The sequence below is a fragment of the Plecotus auritus genome (assembly GCF_963455305.1).
Source record: "Plecotus auritus genome assembly, chromosome: 1".
NCBI lineage: Eukaryota > Metazoa > Chordata > Mammalia > Chiroptera > Vespertilionidae > Plecotus > Plecotus auritus.
In genome coordinates, this window is record NC_137770.1 from 223,198,854 (window position 1) to 223,220,063 (window position 21,210).

The window sequence follows — 21,210 nt, forward strand, 5'->3', positions numbered from 1 at the left end:
CTTCCCCCACCTGGTGAAAGAAATAGACTTACAAGTCCAGGAAGTGCACAGAGCCCCAAACAAAAGGAATCCAAAGAGGACCACACCAAGACACCTCATAATTAAAATGCCAAGAGCAAAAGACAAAGAGAGAATATTAAAAGCAGCAAGAGAAAAACAGTTAGTTACCTACAAGGGAGCACCCATACGATTGTCAGCTGATTTCTCAACAGGAACTATGCAGGCCAGATGGGAGTGGCAAGAAATATTCAAAGTGATGAATAGCAAGAACCTACAACCAAGATTACTCTACCCAGCAAAGCTATCATTCAGAATTGAAGGGCAGATAAAGAGCTTCACAGATAAGAAAAAGCTAAAGGAGTTCATCACCACCAAACCAGTATTATATGAAATGCTGAAAGGTATTCTTTAAGAAGAGGAAGAAGAAAAAAGTAAAGATAAAAATTATGAACAACAAATACATATCTATCAACAAGTGAACCTAAAAATCAAGTGAATTAAAAACCTGAGGAACAGAATAATCTGGTGAATATAATAGAGTCAGGGGCATAGAAAGGGAGTGGACTGATAATTCTCAGGGGGAAAGGGTATGGGGGGTGCAGGAAGAGACTGGACAAAAATCTTACACCTATGGATGAGGACAGCCGGTGGGGGGGGGGGGGGGTGGCGGAGGTAAGGGCAGAGGGTGGGGTGGGAACCGGGTAGAGGGGAGCTATGGGGGGGAAAAGGAGAAACAATTGTAATAATCTGAACAATAAAGATTTATTAAATTAAAAAAAAAGAAAAATTAGGGAAATTATATGTTAGATAAATAGATGTTAGAATAAGTCTTATATTTAAGAATAAATCTAACAAAAATGTAAAAAAAAAACATATTAGAGGGGGAAAAAGAATTGCTTCATTGGGCTTCACAAAGCTCAGCACCACTGAGATGTTTTTCATTTCCTCACACCAAAGACCCCTTCTTCTCCTGGGGCAAGGTTCAGTCGGGCTCCTTGGAAATAGCCACACAGCACCTCTCCCACCGGAACCATCAGATCAGAGTGCTGGTCCCTGCTTGCTTGTCTGCCCTGGCTGTTTCAACTGTGAAGAAAGTGGGCACAGAAGAGGCTATTTGTTCTACCTGACATCTAGTCTACCACTCCACACCAAAAGCTAGTAAAAATTACTTTTTTCAAAAGCTTAGCACTTTCGCCCTGGCTGGTTGCTCAGTGATTAGAGCATTGGTCCTTGGACCAATGGATCTCAGGTTTGATTCCCAGTCAAGGGCATGTACCTGGGTTACAGGTTCAATCCCCAATCAATGTCTCTCTCTCACTTCAATGTTCCCCCCTCTTTCTCCCCCCCTTCCTCTCTGAAATCAATAATAAGATATATATTTTTTAAGTGCCATTATTGCCCTAGCTGGTTTGGCTCAGTGGATAGAGCGTTGGCCTGCAAACTGAAGGGTCCTGCGTTAGATTCCAGTCAAGGGCACATGCCTGGGGTTGTGGGGTTGATCCCCAGCGGGGGCGTGCAGGAGGCAGCCAATCAATGATTCTCTCTCATCATGGATGTTTCTATCTCTCTCCCTTCCTCTCTGAAATCAATAAAAATGTATTTTTTAAAAAAGTGCCATTGTTATTATTTTTTAAGTATATTTTTATTGGTTTTAGGAGAGGGAGGGAGAGAGAGATAGAAACATCCATGATGAGAGAGAATCATTGATCAGCTGCCTCCTGCAAGTCCCTCCCTGGGGATCGAACCCACAACCTGGACATGTGCTCTTTCTTTTTTTTTTTTTTAAATATATTTTATTGATTTTTTACAGAGAGGAAGGGAAAGGGATAGAGAGCTAGAAACATCAATGAGAGAGAAACATCGATCAGCTGCCTCCTGCACACCCTCTACTGGGGATGCGCCCGCAACCAAGGCACATGCCCTCGACCGGAATCAAACCTGGGACCCTTCAATCCGCACACCGACGCTCTATCCACTGAGCCAAACCGGCTAGGGCAAAAAGTGCCATTATTAACAGTGATTGAGTTTGCAGGCCAAGCACCCTTCCCATGGGCGAGTTCCACTTTTCACAGGGTTCCCTGCTGGCATCAGTCTGGTTCTCAGCCAGGAAGGTCTGAAACAGTTTTCTCCACTATGCTCATGGGCCCAGGACTGGTCTTAATAAGCAGACCTGAGTAACAGGAGGGCCACACGCTCACATGACTGACAGTCCCTGCTCTCTGTCTGGGAAGCCCTGTGGGAAGCTGAGTGTGAAGGAGGTCTGGGAAGTAGGCTCTGCCGGGAGACCTGGCTGGGTCACCTCATGACCAGCCTCCCCACCCCTCTTCTGATACACCTGGAACAGTGGGATCTTGGAAATCTTATAGGCCCTCCTACCACTGTTTTCTCTCTCTCCCTCTCTCTCTTTTTTTTTTTTTTCAAAAAGCCTTATTGTTTCCATTTGGTCCAAGGCATGGGAGAGGGCTTCAGGGTGGTTAAAGGAATGGCCAGTAGTTTTGGGGAGAGGCTCAGGTAAGCCAGACACCAGGGGGATGCAGAGGGGTTCCTCGTAGGCCTCTGGGCTCCAAAGGCTCCTAGTTGTGCCTAAGGGTGAGCATTTAGAAGAGATACTCGCCCAGCCTGCGGAGGTGAATCAGGTGCCGCCCATTTTCTTGATGAGTTTCACCTCTTCACCCCGGAAGTGGTTCTCCAGGAAGTCACGGAGCTGAGGGTCTGAGAGGGTAGAACCCAGGGCAGGCAGCTCCCAAAGGGCCTGTTCAGGTTCCTCTCCAAGGCCTGGGCGGCTTCCCTGGTGTCCTGAGTTTTGCCCACTCATCTGAGGAGGCTTCAGCACGTCCTGGAAGAGGGTGAGGCCGCTGCACTGGTTTTGCATTTTTAAGAGACTCTCAGAGCCCACGCGCTTCTCCTCCACCAACTCTTGGAAGAAGTGGCCAGGCCCTCGAGAGCCTCATCGTCAAAATAGAAGCCCAGGGAGAGGCGGGTGTGGAGTAGAAGCCCAGGGAGGGGCGGGTGTGGAGTAGAAGCCCAGGGAGGGGCGGGTGTGGAGTAGAAGCCCAGGGAGAGGTAAGTGTGGAATAGAAGCCCAGGGAGAGGCGGGTGTGGAGTAGAAGCCCAGGGAGAGGTAAGTGTGGAATAGAAGCCCAGGGAGAGGCGGGTGTGGAGTAGAAGCCCAGGGAGAGGCGGGTGTGGAATAGAAGCCCAGGGAGAGGCGGGTGTGGAGTAGAAGCCCAGGGAGAGGCGGGTGTGGAGTAGAAGCCCGGGGAGAGGCGGGTGTGGAGTAGAAGCCCAGGGAGAGGCGGGTGTGGAATAGAAGCCCGGGGAGAGGCGGGTGTGGAATAGAAGCCCGGGGAGAGGCGGGTGTGGAGTAGAAGCCCGGGGAGGGGCGGGTGTGGAGTAGAAGCCCGGGGAGGGGCGGGTGTGGAGTAGAAGCCCGGGGAGGGGCGGGTGTGGAGTAGAAGCCCGGGGAGGGGCGGGTGTGGAGTAGAAGCCCGGGGAGGGGCGGGTGTGGAGTAGAAGCCCGGGGAGGGGCGGGTGTGGAGTAGAAGCCCAGGGAGAGGTATATGCGGGAGGCCAAATGCAAGTTGGCCAGGGTGTTGATCACAGCCTCTACCGGGTGGAATAGTTCTGAGGAATCTGGGAGTTCATGGTTGTTGGGCAATAAGGAGTTAAGGTAGAAAAAAACAACTGGTTGTTGGCTGGTCTCAGAGGTGGTTCTGACGGTGGTGACTGGGTAAGATGGAGGAGAGTGGCTGGAGGCTGGAAGAAGGGGTGTCCCTGGGTCTATTCCCTCTGAATACCGTTGAAGCAAGAGACAGACCCAGAACCATGGAGGGCACTATCTCGCCTGTTAAATAAGCGCGTCACAGATGGTCATGAGGGTAAAATGAGGTAAATATGGAAAGCCCCTCACGCAATGCTGGGCCCACAGTAAGGGCCCGCCTGCCCACAGCGGTTGCCACCGGCCCAGTACACTGAAGCCCCAGCTCCCACCACCACATCCTTGGGCAGCACCTGCAGAGACGCTGAGACTTGGGTTCCTGCTGGTTGTGTCCCCACTTGGGTTAATTCTCTTTCTTGAGCCAGGTTCCGTTCCACTTCCTCACATTTCCGTACAGTTCAGCCCAGAGGCCATGTCTATAGGGAAAGTTTATCCTTTTCTGGACAGTCAGTATACTGCACGCCCTTTTGTGTTTGGGGAACCACCTCACAACGGCCACCTTGTGAGGCAGAGCCAGTTCCCTCTGTAAAAGCTGAGAACACACCTTCCTAACCTCCCTTGGAGCTGTCTCAGCCAGCACCTGAGAGCTGTCAACCAAACACCCACCCCTTTGAGATGTGGATTAGGACACGCAGAATGCGGACCTCATCACCCTGGGAATGCTGGGCAGTGGTGCCCACATCCCGCCGTGGGTGGCACAGGTGCTGCAGGCTGGCTGGGTGCCCCAAACACTGGCAGGGGAGGCCAATTCTGTGATTCTATTTCTGACACTATAACATCCACCATTTCCCAGAGGGTTTGAGCTACTTAACACCTGATTTTAATTTTTTTTTTAATATATGTTTTATTGATTTCAGAGAGAAAGGGAGAGAAAAAATGAGAATCACTGATTAGCTGCCTTCAGCACGCCCTCTCCTGGGGATCGAGGCTGGAGCCCAGGCATGTGCCCTGACCAGAATTGAACCTGGGACCCTTCAGTCCCCAGGCCGATGCTCTATCCACTGAGCCAGTACAGCCAGGCCCTGTTTTTAATTTTTTATTGATTTCAGAGAAGGGAGAGGGAGAGAGAATCATCAATGATGAGAATCAATGATTGGCTGCCTCCTGCACACCTCCTACTGGGGATCGAGCCCGCAACCCAGGCATGTACCCTTGACCTGAGTCCAACCTGGGACTCTCCCATCCGCAGGCTGATGCTCTCTATCCAATGAGCTAAAGTCCAGTGGTCGGCAAACTCATTAGTCAACAGAGCCAAATATCAACGGTACGACGATGGAAATTTCTTTTGAGAGCCAAATTTTTTAAACTTAAACTTCTTCTAACGCCACTTCTTCAAAATAGACTCGCCCAGGCCGTGGTATTTTGTGGAAGAGCCACACTCAAGGGGCCAAAGAGCCGCATGTGGCTCGCGAGCTGCAGTTTGCTGACACGGAGCCAAACCAACTAGGACTCAACACCTGTTAATAAATAAACTTCTTCTCAAATTAGCTAGTTCACTTCTCATAAATTAGTACCAGATGTAGTTGTAGGCAGCACTCAGGGAAATGAGGGTCACCTGGATTAGCTCCTGGGCTTGGTGAGGGCAGGAGGCAGTGCGAATGGAGCAGAGACCAAGGGTGGGGTTTCAGCAGACCTGGACAGAGTGGTGAAAAGTTAGTCAGATGCCCTCATATCCATATGCTGAAACCCTGAGCCCCATGGGGCTGCATATGGAGATATGGCTTTTAGGAGGTAATTAAGGTTAAATGAGGCCATAAGAGGGCGGCAGTGACCCAACAGGGTTCACATTCTTAAGACAAGATACCGGAGAACTCACTCACTTGTGCACTCTCCACCTGCACACGAAGGAAAGGCCATGTCAGGACACAGCAAGGTCCTGTCCATCTACAATCCAGGAAGAGAAAGCAAATAGCCCGGCAGCAAACCTCTCGGGGTGGGCTTCCAGGATGGGTTTCTGCCCCTTCCACATGCGACAGGGTTTTTTTCCTATCCCCAGCCCCACCTGATCTTCACCTCTACTCTGGAATGGTCTCTTTCTGTCCCGGCAGCTAGTGTGTTCCTTAGGGGAGGAGAGTTGGGGCAGGGTGTGGTTTCCTTCCCGCAGCAGCAGCAGCGGAGGTGGCGGTGGTGGCGGCGGCGGCAGCAGCAGCTAGGCATCCAAGAGCTTATCTCTGGCTCCACCTGCACCTAGGCAAGCTCACTGGTGCTGATAAAGCACCTGTGAATAGGCATAATCTCCCGAGTCTGAGGGACCTTTTTTAGAATTGTCCGTTTATTAAGTTCTCTGATGGGTTCGAGAAAAGTTCGGACTTTGTGGATTATGTTTTTTTCTTTGAGGGCAGGAACCACTTTTTTTTTTTCTAGCTTTCTACATTCTAAGCTTTGGACAGAAGGCCGCTAGATTCAAAGTGACGAGAAACTGAACTTATTTCAATTTTGTTATTCTATGAGTTTGTGTGTTTGAATTTTTTTTGTATCAAAGTCACTACAATCTGCCCTGGTCGGTGTGGTTCAGTGGGTTGAGAGGTGCCCCATGCAACACCAGCTAGGGCATCTCATATCTTTGCTTCTATTTTCTATCTGCCTTTGGGTGTTGTTTTTTCCCCATTGAGATGTCCTCTACTTTATTTACCACTCTTCTATTCATTCATTTACCCTACAAGCATTTACTGATGATCTATTTTTTTAATGTTCCAGTCAATGTTCTGTGCATTGGAGATAAATTAATAAGACAACCCCCACCCCCACCCCCCCAAAAAAAAGTCCCAACCCTATGTTGGACAAAATTAAAAAGCGGGTTAAGCCCGGCGGGTGTGGCTGTGTTTGAGGTCCAGGTTTGATTCCTGGTAAGGGCCCATGCTCCGTGTGGAGGCTCGATCCTCAGTAGGGGGCGTGCAGGAGGCAGCGATCAGATTCTCATCATTGATGTTCTATCCCTCTTCCTTCCTCTCTCTGAAATTAAAAAAATTTTTAAAGGTTAATAGGAAGCTTCATAAAGAAAAATTAAGCAGTGAGGAGGATAACTGAATGGAGGCAAAAGCTGTTTCAGTTAGAATGATCATTTGAACAGCAGCATGAATAAAATGATTAAGCAGGACATGTGAGGATCTGGGAGAAGAGCATTCCAGGCAGAGAACAGCTACTCAAAGGGCTGAGGTTGAGAAGCCTGGTGCATCTGATTAATGCTAGAGGCCAGTGTGTCTAGCTAGGGGGAGCAAGGTAGAGAAGAAAGGGATAAGGCCTGAAGAGTGACTAGGGTCAGAGGGGGCAGCTACTGTCACCATGGTAAGAAGCACAAATTCTGTTGATACACTTGATGAGATGTACGCCTTGCTTCTCTTATACAAGAAATTAATTCGTTGCCTGTAAAGGATTAGAAGCTGTCAGAGGCAAGTGAGTTGTGCAACTGTCACCTCACAGAATGGAAGGCTATGATCAGGGCAATAGAGATTAAAGCTAAGTGCTAATGGCCCAGGTGAAAATAGTGGTTATCAGTCAACAGTGAGAAGTCCGCACAACTGTTTTCTCCAGGTAAATTCTGTTATGCAGGTCTGAGGTGACTGGGTAGAGAAATATTTTGCCAGGAATGTCAGGAAGCAAGGGACAAGATGTTACAGTGATGGCCCATGGGACAAGCTGGGTAAAGGTAAGTAACAAGGAGTGCGCCTGCCTCACCTTCAGGGATGTAGGATGTGGGACTAAAAATAGCTGTTGAGGACTTTAAATCCAACCATACCAATAACTTTAGACATAATCTTTCCATCTCTTCATCTTTCGATTGCTACTCTAATCTACGTATCAGCCTCCTTGTTCCATTATACTTTTTCCTTATCTCTACCTCAGTTCAAAGCTTCTGCTTCAGTGAGTAGATACCCTTTACTTATATACACCCTGCCCCCAGGATTCTACTTCTCAGTCCTTTTGTGCATTCAACAGCCCTCCCTCAACCTACATCCCATTAGTTAGTGAAGATAAAGGTTAGGGATAAACTTAGAGAATCAAGAGATACCAGGTATAATTGATGGTACAGAAATATAACAACTCTTACAAAAGAAGCCTTGAGTTACCTAAAGAGGGATAACCTAAAAACAAAAATCAGACATTTAAAAACTGTTCTGTGGCTTAGTATTAAAGGTAGAATGAGAATCATAGGTTTTCCACAATGAACTCTTCCATTACTCATTATAAAAATTTAAATAAATGTAATTTTTTAAATGAAAAAAAAAAATGAACCATGCTAATAATCACCTCAGCAGGTGGTTATCCTGAATTTGTTTTCTTACCAAAAATTTTGCCTTTGGACTTTCCCTCTACGTCATGACATCTTACAAGGTTAACCTCAGAGGAGCTACACCTCTCCTTACACATAGAAGTACACCATTATGCAACTAAGAACTAAAGTATCTTGTCCTAACCGGTTTGGCTCAGTGGATAGAGCGTCGGCCTGCGGATTGAAGGGTCCCAGGTTCAATTCCAGTCGGGGGCATGTACCTTGGTTGCGGGCACCTCCCCAGTGGGAGGTGTGCAGGAGGCAGCTGATTGATGTTTCTCTCATCGATGTTTCTGACTCTCTATCCCTCTCTCTTCCTCTGTAAAAAAAAATCAATAAAACATATTAAAAAAAAAAACTAAAGTATCTGTAATGGAATAAGATAATTTTTAGGGCCAATTAGATGTTGCCATTTAATTTCCTATGGGTCCTCTAAACCAAGAACACTGCTATGTATTCTATTATTCCAAAAACAGGATAAAAATAAGTTTAGTGCATTTTACTCTTCAGCGGAAGTCATGGAGCCCTAAATACAGCTGGCACTGCCTTCACCAAAACATTCTGCTCAACTGACACCATAAAAACTGGTTTGGGTACTTTTCTTGAAGACCTCACTCCCACCTGAACTGGGTTTTCCTTTTCATGCTTGCAAATGATCCCTCCACATTTCCTATCTTTAAGAAAAAACAAAAACAAAAATAATATTTTAGAGTTGAAAATGCTACCAAGTTTAGTAGGCACATATAAATAGAAGTATTATGAGACTTCTATCAAAAATAACCTGTGACTCTGGATATCCAACTCATTTATTTTTTAAAGGATTTTAAAAAACTAGGGAGAAAAGGTCCCCTTTTCCTTAAAATTCTATAAATATGGTTAGAAGATACTAGTGGACTCTCATTAACCCTGTTCCTCAATATTGGTTAGGACAGTTCATTCATCTATCAACGTAATGCAAATACTAATGAAATGAACATTACATGCATACATAGATAGTATATTGCTATAGGACATACTCCTAAAAGCTTTATTAGAGAATTCATGTTATTCACTGAAAATCTTTAAATCTTTGATGATCGAATCAAAACATGTACCAAGTGTTTACTGCCCTTTAAATCTGACCATTCTTTGCTGGGGATTGGCATGAGAGCTCACTTGAATTCCACTTGGTATCCTTGATTTTTAATATGAAAAGAACCAGCTTGCTCCATGAAAAGAGCACTTCATATTGGTATTCCATTCAGGAGCAATTCCATTTCCAGGTCAGAGAAACTCATGACTGCTGAAAGCTCGTTATGAATGCCCTAGAGATACAAAGTAATAATCAGTTTGCTATGTAAAATAACTAGTACAAATCCTAATCAATATGAGCTCTTCTAATTATCATTACTAATGGAGGCAGGGGTAACCCAAGGATAGTGATCCAGGACTTTCTGAAACAATTCAGAGTCCTTTCTATGGTAATAGTCAATCTTTCCAGAAAGATTTGTGTGCACTATGAAAACAGAACAAACAAAATTACTTTCAATACTCACTCTGGATTATGCTAATTTTTTAATTAGAACTTAAATAATGTCTATTTTCAAATAATTTTAATTAGAATGAAACAATTTCAACTCATTTTTAAATTCAGACCCAATATAATTTATTGCATCTATCATCATATGCTCATCATTTTGAAACTTGTCTAGGAGAAACCGCTACCTGCTTCTTTTTCTTGTTTAAAGTAATGTGGAGGCTTAACCGCCTGTCCATAGATGAATACCCAGAAAGAAGATATAAACCATTTTCAGGGGAAAACATGCATGCATTTATTATTAAGAATTCCCAGTAAGGGGGGAAAAAAAATTCAACATCTTTAAAAATGTGTTTATTTTTTTTAAAAAATCAGTTGTGTACAAAAGTGTTTCGTAGTTTTAATTCTCAAGACAAATACCCAACCCTCCCCCCACAGCCCGCCCTGCTTCATGGTCTTTCTGGTAACCCACCCACTTTCCCCATACAGGAAGTTAACGGCTTAGGATAGACCCTCCTACAGATTTATCATCACTAACAGATGGTTTAGAATAGAGATCTAGAGAAGCTAACAAGCAAGGTTCTTTCTTAGTGAGGTTAATGAGAATCCCTACAATGGCAGTAAACTTCCAGCAGACACCACAACAAAGCACCATCAATTGCTGAAAGCTAAAAAATAGATATTATTTTCAATAGTATTTCATTTTCTATTGGAAAAGTCTTTAAATTACATTAAATAAGTCTCTTTCCCCCCAAAAGAAATAGTCTAGCTTTTATTATGATGCCTGTAAAAAGTAGGTAACAGCAAGCACACAAGGATTGGTTAACAGCACAGTGCAATGATTTATATCCACCCACCCACTAGAACCAAACTGATAAACTGTGTCACACCTGATTATATATATAGCAGCATGGTTAAAATAACCAAGCAAAAGGTGACACATTCTCAACTTACATTTAGGTGATGATCACAGGTTTATGAGGGTAGATCAGTCCAACAAAGCGGTAAGAGAACAGGACAAGAGAGATACTGACATTCCCCTACCCGTGCCACAAGATTTTTGATCCATGTTGCAGCAGTGCAAATAGAACATGTGACATACTATGTAGACACTGCAGAAAAGTCACATTTGGGGAAAAGGCTATTTATCAGTAAATACTTCAAGTTGCCTTCTTCCCTAGTGATAGCAAAGAGCTGGTATTAAGCATTATTTTAAACTGGTACTAAAAGAATAGAAATGCAAAATTCTTAAATCAATGGTTTGTACCCTGGAATTGAAATTTCTTGAACTAGAAAAAGTGTAATACATCATTTTGTAAAAGTCCATGAAATAAAGTTAACTGTAAACAGACGGCTTCCTTTTTCATATCCAAACATTGTTTCCATCTATGTACAAGTAAACCTGGCTCCAACTCTTCCCTGCCCAAATTTATCTGAAATCTTTGAAACAACAAAATGCTTTCTTTCCTCTGTTGCTACAAGATTGTGGAAACGTTATCTTACTCCTATTGCTGAGTTTTAAAAGCTCAAATCAGGTGTAAACTTATAGCCAAGATCTACTTTCACATTGATAAACTTATTAAGCAGCCTAAACAGTAACATGATATGCTACATTCTGTAGTGCATAAGTAAGCAATATCCACCGAACTGCCAATTCTCTTGGATACTTAAAAAAATTAGTTTGCATAGTTTTAAGCGTCACCAACAACCACAAATGTGAAAAAACAGCCCCCCCCAATCAGCCTTACTTTCATTTCCTAGATTATTCTTCTTAAAAGCAAAATACCCAGAATCCAAACATATTTATAAAATTGAATGTGTTGTGTTTAAGTAAACCATAGTCACAATTCCAAACATTTGTGGGAGCTAACTCAGAGCATCTAATTTAGTACAATTTCTTCAAATATTTATAAACTACTTACTATATACTTATTTGGGTCACAAATAGCTATTCATTCTTTCAGTAATCTGTACTGAAATATTATACAATTATTTGTTGTTTTAAAAGTCAGGCACATACTCATGGAATAGATTTGATTACAACAAAAGCCTGCTGGAGTATCAGTTGACTTCTAGCAAATCTGCCTGCTGTAAATAGGACATCACTAAATATATATTTTTTAACCATTATTTTTGAGGCCTTTAATTTAAAAAAACTGGAAAATCACAAAAAAACAGAATTATAAAAATAATTTTTACCAGGGTACCTTTTACCTAGACCTGTACTTTTAGTGTCCTTCTTCTAAACATATATAAAAGACAAGAGGAAAAAAGAAACTGCTTTAATTTCTTTGTTTAGGAAAATAAATCCACCTATAGAGAAATATGAAAAAAACAAAATAGGATGACAGTGTTCCAGAAAGAAGAATTATCACATTAAATGAAAATGAGGTAAATAAATTTTGAAATGAAAAATCCATTATGGAGAACCTCTCAAACCAAATGTTTTACTTTTCAATCTCCTGGGCACTGGGATGTTGAATTATAGTTAGATGAACAGATACCCCATGGGCTAATGTGCATAAAAGTCAAAGGCAAGGTATAGCTGCCTCCCAGAGCTAAGTAATGCTTGACGTTTAAGTAACCTCTGAGCTCTCTCCTTTGTCTAACCACAGGACAATTAAATACCCTGAAAACATAGGCAAATAGTAAACTGGGTAGATGTTTGATATTTAAAATAATCCAAATATATTACCAAGCTGCCCTACACTTAAAAAAAATTCTAACCAACAATGCAACAAAACTGTCCACATTTTCACATAATTCCAACCTTACTTCAAAATATAAAGAAAAGTACAAGGTATTAGTTATTTAAAATAAATAAAGAAAAATTTTTGTTTCCTTTGGCATCTTTAGAAAGAAACTAAACTACAACAATTAAAGGAGGTGATTGTATAAAGAAATTTATGTTTAAGCAAACATATAGGGAAAAAAACAGCAACTTGTGTTTAGTATGCAATAATATCTACTAGTAGAGTTTACTATTGACTAGGAAAGCCTTACAAGTTTTTGGAAGAACCTTCACATCTTTAACGTTACAATATATTTAACAATGGTTCTTTTATTGCTTCTAAGATTATTGAGATGTCAATGAAATTATGCTGAATTTATGGTTTAAAATTATTTTCCAAACACTTAACAATTATAATTTAGGATAAATAACACTTGAAGAAAGCAAACCTTTTATAATAGGACTTTCAATATACAGCCTTGCTTTAATTAATTCCATTACATTTTTATTATTTGCACTGTCCTGGAAATTTAATAAGAACCGTGTTTCTATGCATAGAACTGCCTGCATAAATCCATTTCAACCTTCATAAAATGGTCACATTAGTGTTTGAACTTGCAAAACTAAAAATTTTCAAACTTTAGAATTTAGAATGAAATGTAAGTTTAATACACAGAAAATCTGACTATATGTACAAGAGAAGGTAAAGTTTTCAATTTTCGTATTATCAGAAACATCATAAAGAAAGCTAGATTTATAACACATTTCTATTCCTATGTGCATCTGAAGTATGTACAGTTAAACACCAACACAGCTTTCATGGGTAAATAGGGGGAAATGCAAGCAAGAGTGACTTTTAAAGTATCTGATAAAGCAATCTCTATAAAGCCAAAATTAGGCTAAAAAACTGCAGTTGGTTTATTTCATCTTTTCGAGTTCTCAAAGAAAAACTTCATCAGCTTAAAAATAGATGTCAAATTCACTTGAAAAACTAAGTTGGGTTCTTTTATTATTAAATCTTGGGAATTCTGCAACATCAAGTATTTACTGATTTTGCAAGAGAAACAAAATTGGCAGCTCCATCTTTACATTATTACTTAACATAGGAACGTTTTTAAGAGTAAAGAACTGTGACATAACATTCCATATGGACAACCTAAAAAAAATGAAGCAAGGGATACTGTCCTTCAGCACATTTCCCAGAGAATTTACTATTAGGATATTAGCTGTGTGTGGTAAGAGAGGAAAAATAAATATAGTGTCCCAGTCTGCTGACCAGGACAAAAAGGCTCTGAAGAGGTCACCATCTTCATTCTAGATAAATCTCAAGTTTAAGAATTCTCAAATGCTTAAAATGGTGGTCTTTTCAGCTACCCATCTTAAGAAGTCAAGTACAAGCATGCAAGTAAATTCACAGGCACAGAGGATCCATGTTAAAAACAGTTAAGGTAGCTGTGATGCAACACCAACAACTTGAATGGTCCTGACACACTCAAAATATTACCTTAATTATTCAACAAAACCCTGAAGCAAACTCTTGCTATTCTGGTACACTGCTAAATACTAAAGTAGCATGTTTTTTCCATGGTTTCGCTTAGCTCAAAGAATTTTTACACTATTAAGAAAAAAAATTAAAGTATTTCCCCTTTTTAAATTTACACAGACGTTTAATTAGCTTTATTTACAGAGCAGGGATGTTTTTTTTTTCAGTCTCCAATGGTGCCTAGATAACATCATTAGGCAAGAATGCCAGTTTAAAAGAAATCTATGCAGAATCCTAAAAATAACAGATGTTGAGGCTCCTCAAGAAGGGGCAAGCTTGACTATATCAGCAGCTCTCTCATTCTGCCTCAGTTACTCAGAAGCAATTCTGTTGCAGTCTCTACATCCCATGATTTTGAAGACAAGGCCACTATTACAGCATTCTGTAGAAATAAAAAGGGGGACAAAAAAAAAAAAATCAAATCTCAAGGAAATATCTTAAATCACTCCCTGTCTTTGTATTTAGAAACCACACCTAGTTTTTGTTTATCTTTATGTTGCATTGCACTTGTGCATTGATTTTTAAAAACAAAAAGTTCATATATCAAAACTAAATTTAGAGTATTTTTGAAGCAATTCTGTCAGCCAAGAACTTGCTGCATTTAAAATCAATGACTATATCAAAATCAGCATGCCTTTGTGTTACTTACCCTATCAAAGCCCATAGCACACAGGTTTTCTATTTTTTTGGTGTATTCTGGACTAGAAACTGGTGCTCCAGCATACACATGTGCCCAGAGTCGAGCTGTCTGTTTGAACATTTCAGGATTTTGCTTGTACTACATGAGAAGAAAAAAAATTGATTGACATGACAATAGAGTTATAACTAGCTAATTTCTGCCTAATAACCTGCTTTTTCTAAATAAAACTAATATAGGTTTTAAATGTTACTGATTCTCTCTCTACTGCAAACAAACTGTAACATTATTATAACATAAGCTAGAATTCATAAGTTATATAGATGAAAGAAAAACAAAGACAAATAACATTTATCAACTCTGAGCTCCAATTTCAACAAATGTAAGTAGTAGAAAACTAATACTAAGTCAAGTGAGGTGTTAGAGATTGTTTCTAATTAGAGATAGTTCTAAATACTGTGTAGGGCAAATATTATACAACTAAATAGAATTACTAGTTTCTAAAAAAAAAAAAAATTACTAGTTTCTAAAATAACATGGACATTAATTAACCACAGCTCAGCTAGAATATACACCTGGACTTTACTGTTTTGCTAGAGCAGTATCAGTGTATAGCGATTTAAGAAAAACCCATATATCAACAATAAAGATTTTAAAAAAAGAAAAACACAAGTGCAAAGCCTAACTTATATCACATGTTTTGAGATGATTATGAACTTACCATACAACACTTGTAAAGGATAAAACTTCCCATATGGATTGAAAAGAGAGAAATTTATTCTCAAATATTCCATTATTTAATAAAGCTAAGTACACATTTAAAATAACTGTGAATTCACTTTCTTTCAGAAGTATTTTATACATCTTTAATATTTTAACACCGAGATTTTGTTATATTTAAAATGATAAATATGTTTTCTAATATTCTTTTTTTTTTTTTATTGATTTTTTACAGAGTGGAAAGGAGAGGAATAGAGAGATAGAAACATCGATGAGAGAGAAACATCGATCAGCTGCCTCTCACACATCCCGCACTGGGGATGTGCCCGCAACCAAGGTACATGCCCCTTGACCGGATTCGAACCTGGGACCCTTCAGTCCACAGGCCAACGCTCTATCCACTGAGCCAAACCGGTTAGGGCTCTAATATTAATTCTTAACAAGGAAATAAGTCAAATTATTGGCTTGTTTTAGGAGCTAGAAGAAATCTTTGAGTCCGCCTCACCACTAAATAGGAAACCAAAGCTGGGACTCAGGCTATGCTTCTAAGTACCAAAAATGAATAGATAGCATATATATATATATAACATGTAAAACCATAATTCTAAGCACTCAGAGACAAATAGAATATTTTAACAAGAATATACATAAAACAAGGAGTGAACAACTTTTCAAGAGAAAAGAGAAGCTTGCTAAGAGGAAAAGTTTCATCATGTAGCCCTGACCGGTGTGGTTCAGTTGGTTGCAGAGTCGTCCTTGACACCAAAAAAGGGGCATGAGTTCTATTCCTGGTTGGGGTGCATACAGGAGGCAAGTGATCAATGTTTCTCTCTCTCTAACCCTTGGGTGAGGACTAAAGAGTCCTGGGTTGGACTCTGATCAAGGGCACTTACATCAGTTACAGGCTCGATCCCCGGCCCCAGTCAGGCAGTTCTAGAGGCAACCAATCCAATGTGTGTGTGTGTCTCTCTCTCTTAGCGATGTTTCTCTCTCTGTGTCCCGCCCCCACCTTCTCTAAAAGTCAATGGAAAAATATCCTCAGGTGAGGATTAGCAAACAAATAATTTCCTGAGGTAGAAGAAACATGGCAGATTGGGTAAAATGACATGTAGAAATGCATCTTGAAAAAGCATGAGGTTGAGGAACAATAAGAATTTAGGGAATTAAGCTGAGTATGTAGATAGTTCAAATCATGGAGGAACTCTGCAAGCTCAAGAATTGAGACTTATTGCCCTAGCCAGTTTGGCTCAGTGGACAGAACGGGGGCCTGTGAACTGAAGGGTCCCGGGTTTGATTCCAGTAAAGGGCACATGCCCGGGTTGCGGGCTCGATCCCCAGGGAGGCAGACAATTAATGATTCTCTCTCATCACTGATGTTTCTATATCTCTCTCCCTCTTCCTTCCTCTCTGAAATCAATAAAAAAAATCTTAAAAAAAAAAGAATTGAGACTTACCAAGCAGGTGATAGAGCTAATAGGTTTTTAGTAGTCAAGTAAAATAAGATTTGCATTTTATAAGGCTAACTGGTATCAATGTAGAACATGGGGGAAGGAAGAGGCTGAGGAAGGGGAGTTAGGTTCTATCACAGCATTAGAAATGAGGAAATTTAAAAAATCTGTACTGCAGCAATCAGAGAAGCATGATGACAGACAGATACTGGGAAGAGAATCAACAAGAGAAAAAAATACCTAGAGAAGAATTCCAAAACTGTGACTTGGATACTTAACTAAATTGATGATGGTATCATAGAAAGATAGACGAGTTTGCAGGATTTAAGATTCTGCATTCAGTTTTGGGAATGCTATGCTGAGGTATTCATGGAACATTCAGACAGAGCTATCCAGTTCCAAATTGGTTCTTGGGCTCAGGAGAAAGGTCTAGCCTGAACGTTTCATCAATATACAGATGGTGAATCAGTGTGGATATGATCATCCAAGTAAGTGTATATATCAGAACCAAGAAACTGTATTTAAAAGGGAAGAGAAAGAAGAGAAATAATTGTGGGAACTAAGAAGGAACGACTACAACTATGAAGATAAAAGAGAACTGTTATTTCAGAAATCAAGCGAAGAAAAAATTTCTATGTGAAAAATCAATCCTAATGGTTTAGATAGAAGTTGGCAAACTTTCTTTAAAGACCAGATAATAATTATTTCAGGCCTTCAAACCATACTGTCTTTGTCACAACTATTCAACTCTACCACTTGTAGCTAGAAAGTAATCTAACAGGTGTGGCTGTATTCCAATAAGATATTACTTACAAAAACAGTCTGACTATAATTTGATATCCTCTTTCTTTTTTTTTTTTTTTATATATTTTATTAATTTTTTACAGAGAGGAAGAGAGAGGAGAGGGATAAAGAGCTAGAAACATCGATGAGAGAGAAACATCGATCAGCTGCCTCCTGCACACCCCCCACTGGGGATGTGCCTGCAACCAAGGTATGTGCCCTTGACCGGAACCGAACCTGGGACCCTTCAGTCCGCAGGCCGACGCTCTATCCACTGAGCCAAACCGGTTTCGGCGATATCCTCTTTCTTGAAGATCAAAACTAAAAAATATTTCATTTGGCAATTATAAGGTCACTTTGGTAAACTTTACCATGCCACTTCAGTGCCACAGAGCTGGTTAAAATTATCATAAAGAAGGGCTCATCACTTAATGGAGGGACAGATAAATGGATACACACATGATAAAGTACATGTAGGCAAATGTTAATCATAGAATATAGGTTAGGTAGGTATATGGATGTTCACTCTAATTCTGTTAACATTATTTGTTTGAAAAATTTTATAATATGTTTAAAAAGTCTACCATATACCCAATTAACACGTTAAGCGCTCAGCCTGTTTTGTCTTCTGGATGGAAAGTATAGTGTCAGTCACTGGTGACTGACAGGGCGCTTAATGTGTTAAGCTAATATGTTAAAAAACAAGAAATTATCTTTTCAGATTAAAAAAGAAACAACTAACTTTTCACTATTATATCTGACAAAATAACCTTATTGCAAGAAAGGAAACCATTTCCAAATTTAGGTTTGATAGAAGTATGCTCATATGTTAACAATGAAAACCACTAACGTAGAGACTAAAAGATAAATATATATGCGTCTTTCAAAAGAAGCAGCTATCATACCTGATTTGCTACTACTGCATCCTGTGGATCATCTGGTTCTGCAGCTGCCAATAGTGCTTGCAATGACAATAATACCGTGCGGAGAGTCATTGCTGCTGCCCTAAAATTAAAAATAGGAAAAGATCAAGTTAAAGAATGCTCCACATGACAAAAGCAAAGTAGATGTTTTCTGAATAAAACATAACTACTGGAGTGAAAAGTAACCCAGGCTTTATCTTAATTATATAATTAAGTCATAGAATTTCTAATTACATATTTGTGTACTGTATTTTTTTCTTCCTTACAATGACTGAGTCTTTCTATTTCTTTTTGTTTTTAATACTCACCTGAGGATATTTTTCCATTGTTTTTTAGAGAGTGGAAGAGAAAGGGAAAGGTAGATATATCCATGTGAGAGAAACACGCGCCCTGCACACGCCCTGAACAGGGCCTGGCCAGGGAGAAGCCTGCAACTGAGGTAGGTGCCCTTGACCAAAATCGAACTCGGGACCCTTCGGTCCATGGGCTGACGCTCTATCCACTGAGCCAAACCAGCTAAGTCTGATTGATGTTTCTTCTTTTTAAAAAAATATTTTTATTGATTTCAGAGAGGTAGGGAGAGGGAGAGAGAGATAGAAACATCCATGATGAGAGAGAATCATGGGTTGGCTGCCTCCTGCACGCCCCCTACTGGGGATCAAGTCCACAACCCGGGCATGTGCCCTTGACCAGAATCGAACCCGGGACCCTTCGGTCTGCAGGCCGAAGCTCTATTCACTGAGCCAAACCGGCTAGGGCTGATTGATGTTTTTTAAATTGAAGTTTCTCTCTCTCTGTGGGTCATTCCATTTCTTAAGACAATTCAAACTGTCTTGAACTGGCTTTGTTTTTTTATTACTAATATCTTCAGATAAGCTGTATCCACTGACTCATTTCCTACCCATTTCTCTAGACATAAAGTAAAAATAAAGTGATATACTAATATGCAGAACTTAGTTTCAATGGCACTCTAAAACCAAATAAGACATCATCAAGCACATATCTTTTACTTTTAAGAAAGCCTCGCCCAGCAGATGTGGCTCAGTGGTTGAGCATCAACCCATGAACCAGGAGGTGACAGTTCGATTTTTGGTCAGGCCACATGCCCAGGTTTCTGGGAATGATCCCCAGTAGGAGAACGTGCAGGAGGCAGATGATCGATGATTAGCTCTCATCATTGATGTTTCTATCTCTCTCCCTCTTCCTTTCTCTATGAAATCAATAAAAAATAAATAGTAAAAAATTAAATTAAATTAAATTAAAGCCCTGGCCTGTTTGAGTCAGTGGTTAGAGCCATGGCCCTCGGATCCAAGATCCCCAGGTCAGGGCCAGGGCGCATGCAGGAGGCAACCAATCTCTCTCTATCCCTCCCTGACTTCTTTCCTCTCTGTTTAAAAATCAATGGAAGCCCTAGCCGATTTGGCTGTGATTCTGGTCAAGGGCACGTAAGTCAGTTGCAGGCTCGATCCCTGGCCCTGGTTGGGACAAGGGTGGGAGGCAACCAATCAATGTTGTCTCTCTATCATGTTTCTCTCTGTCTCTCCCCGTACCTTCCACTCTCTCTAAAATTCAACGAAAAAAAAAAAAAAAAAAAAGTCCTCGGGTGAGGATTAACAACAACAAAAAGTAATTAGAAAAATTACAAAATATTTTTTTTTTTTTTTAAAAAAATCAATGGAAACAGATCCTTGGGTGAGGATTAAAAAAAAAAAGGCTGGCCCTAGCCAGTTTGGCTTAGTGGATAGAGCATCGATCGGCCTGCGGACTCAAGGGTCCCAGGTTTGATTCCGGTCAAGGGCATGTACCTTGGTTGTGGGCACATCCCCAGTGGGGGGTGTGCAGGAGGCAGCTGATTGATGTTTCTCTCTCATCGATGTTTCTGACTCTCTCTCCCTCTCCCTCCCCCTCTATAAAAAAAATCAATAAAATATATTTTTTAAAAAGTCTGAAAAGATTCCTTAGCATTCTGAAATAGAGCAAGTTTTTGCTTAAAATATATCACTTAATTCAGTGGTCACCAACCTTTCGGACCTCACGGACCACCAGGTGGTCCACGGACCACCGGTTGGCGACTGCTGACTTCACTTGCTTCTAAATGTATTTATAAAGCAAATATGTATCTAGAAAATGGTATCTACCTAACGAGCAAGGATTCATAGCATTTCTGTTAAATATTAATATAGAAATGTTTATAAATGTAAGCATAATAGTGAAATATTTAAGATCCTGAAGATATTAAACAATATATGCCCATTTTCACCACACTAATTATATCATTCTAAAATACTTCTTTTCAGTTGGGGGTCTTCATTTCAACCACACAAAGAGAAAATGACTAAGTGACTGTTTTCTCAATTTCCCCAGGATAATATATAAATAATACCATCCTAGATGTTTAGAAGACAAAATAACTTATTACCAAGAATGGATGATGTCTTAAGGCAGTGAGTATAACAAAGTATGCTTTCACCAACTAGTAACATCGGTAGCACTTGGGAACTTGTAAGAAATTAAAATTTTCAGCCTTATCCCAGACCTACTGAATTAGAAACTCTGGGGTGGTTTAACAGGTACTCCAAGTGATTCTGAAGTATGATAATCTTTCAGAAATACTGCTTCAGTGCATTACAGATTAAGCTCATTGAGAAAGGCTATTCTAAACCGATAAAATAAATATCACATTTGTATGTCTATATTTTATATACTAGAGAAAAATTTATACATTGTTCTTTAAAATGTTACCAGGGTAAATCTTTATTAATCTAATTTATCCTTTTAGAGAAGCCACAGGAAAAAGAAAATACTGGTTATGCTAAAAATTGGCTGAAATGCTAAACTAGTATTAAAAAGAGAATAGGATTTTAAAACCATTATATAGTCTTATCTAATAGAAATTTCTATTTCTGAAATAGAGCTGGGAA

At 40.3% G+C, this 21,210-nt stretch overlaps 1 protein-coding gene across 3 annotated transcripts in view; it reads right to left on the minus strand.

Moving 5' to 3' along the window:
* Positions 1-9,778: 9,778 nt before the first annotated feature.
* UBE2K (ubiquitin conjugating enzyme E2 K) overlaps positions 9,779-21,210 on the minus strand; it is a 68,822-nt gene continuing 57,390 nt past the window's right edge. Inside the window, exons 5-7 of one of the 3 annotated variants that reach the window (XM_080648300.1) lie at positions 18,272-18,371; positions 14,428-14,556; positions 9,779-14,160 (exon numbers count right to left, since the gene is read on the minus strand). In XM_080648300.1, the coding sequence (XP_080504426.1) occupies positions 14,086-14,160; positions 14,428-14,556; positions 18,272-18,371 (304 nt within the window). In that variant the 3' untranslated portion in view covers positions 9,779-14,085. The remainder of the gene's footprint in view (positions 14,161-14,427; positions 14,557-18,271; positions 18,372-21,210) is intronic. The other 2 variants (XM_080648301.1, XM_080648302.1) reach the window with 2 other exon arrangements.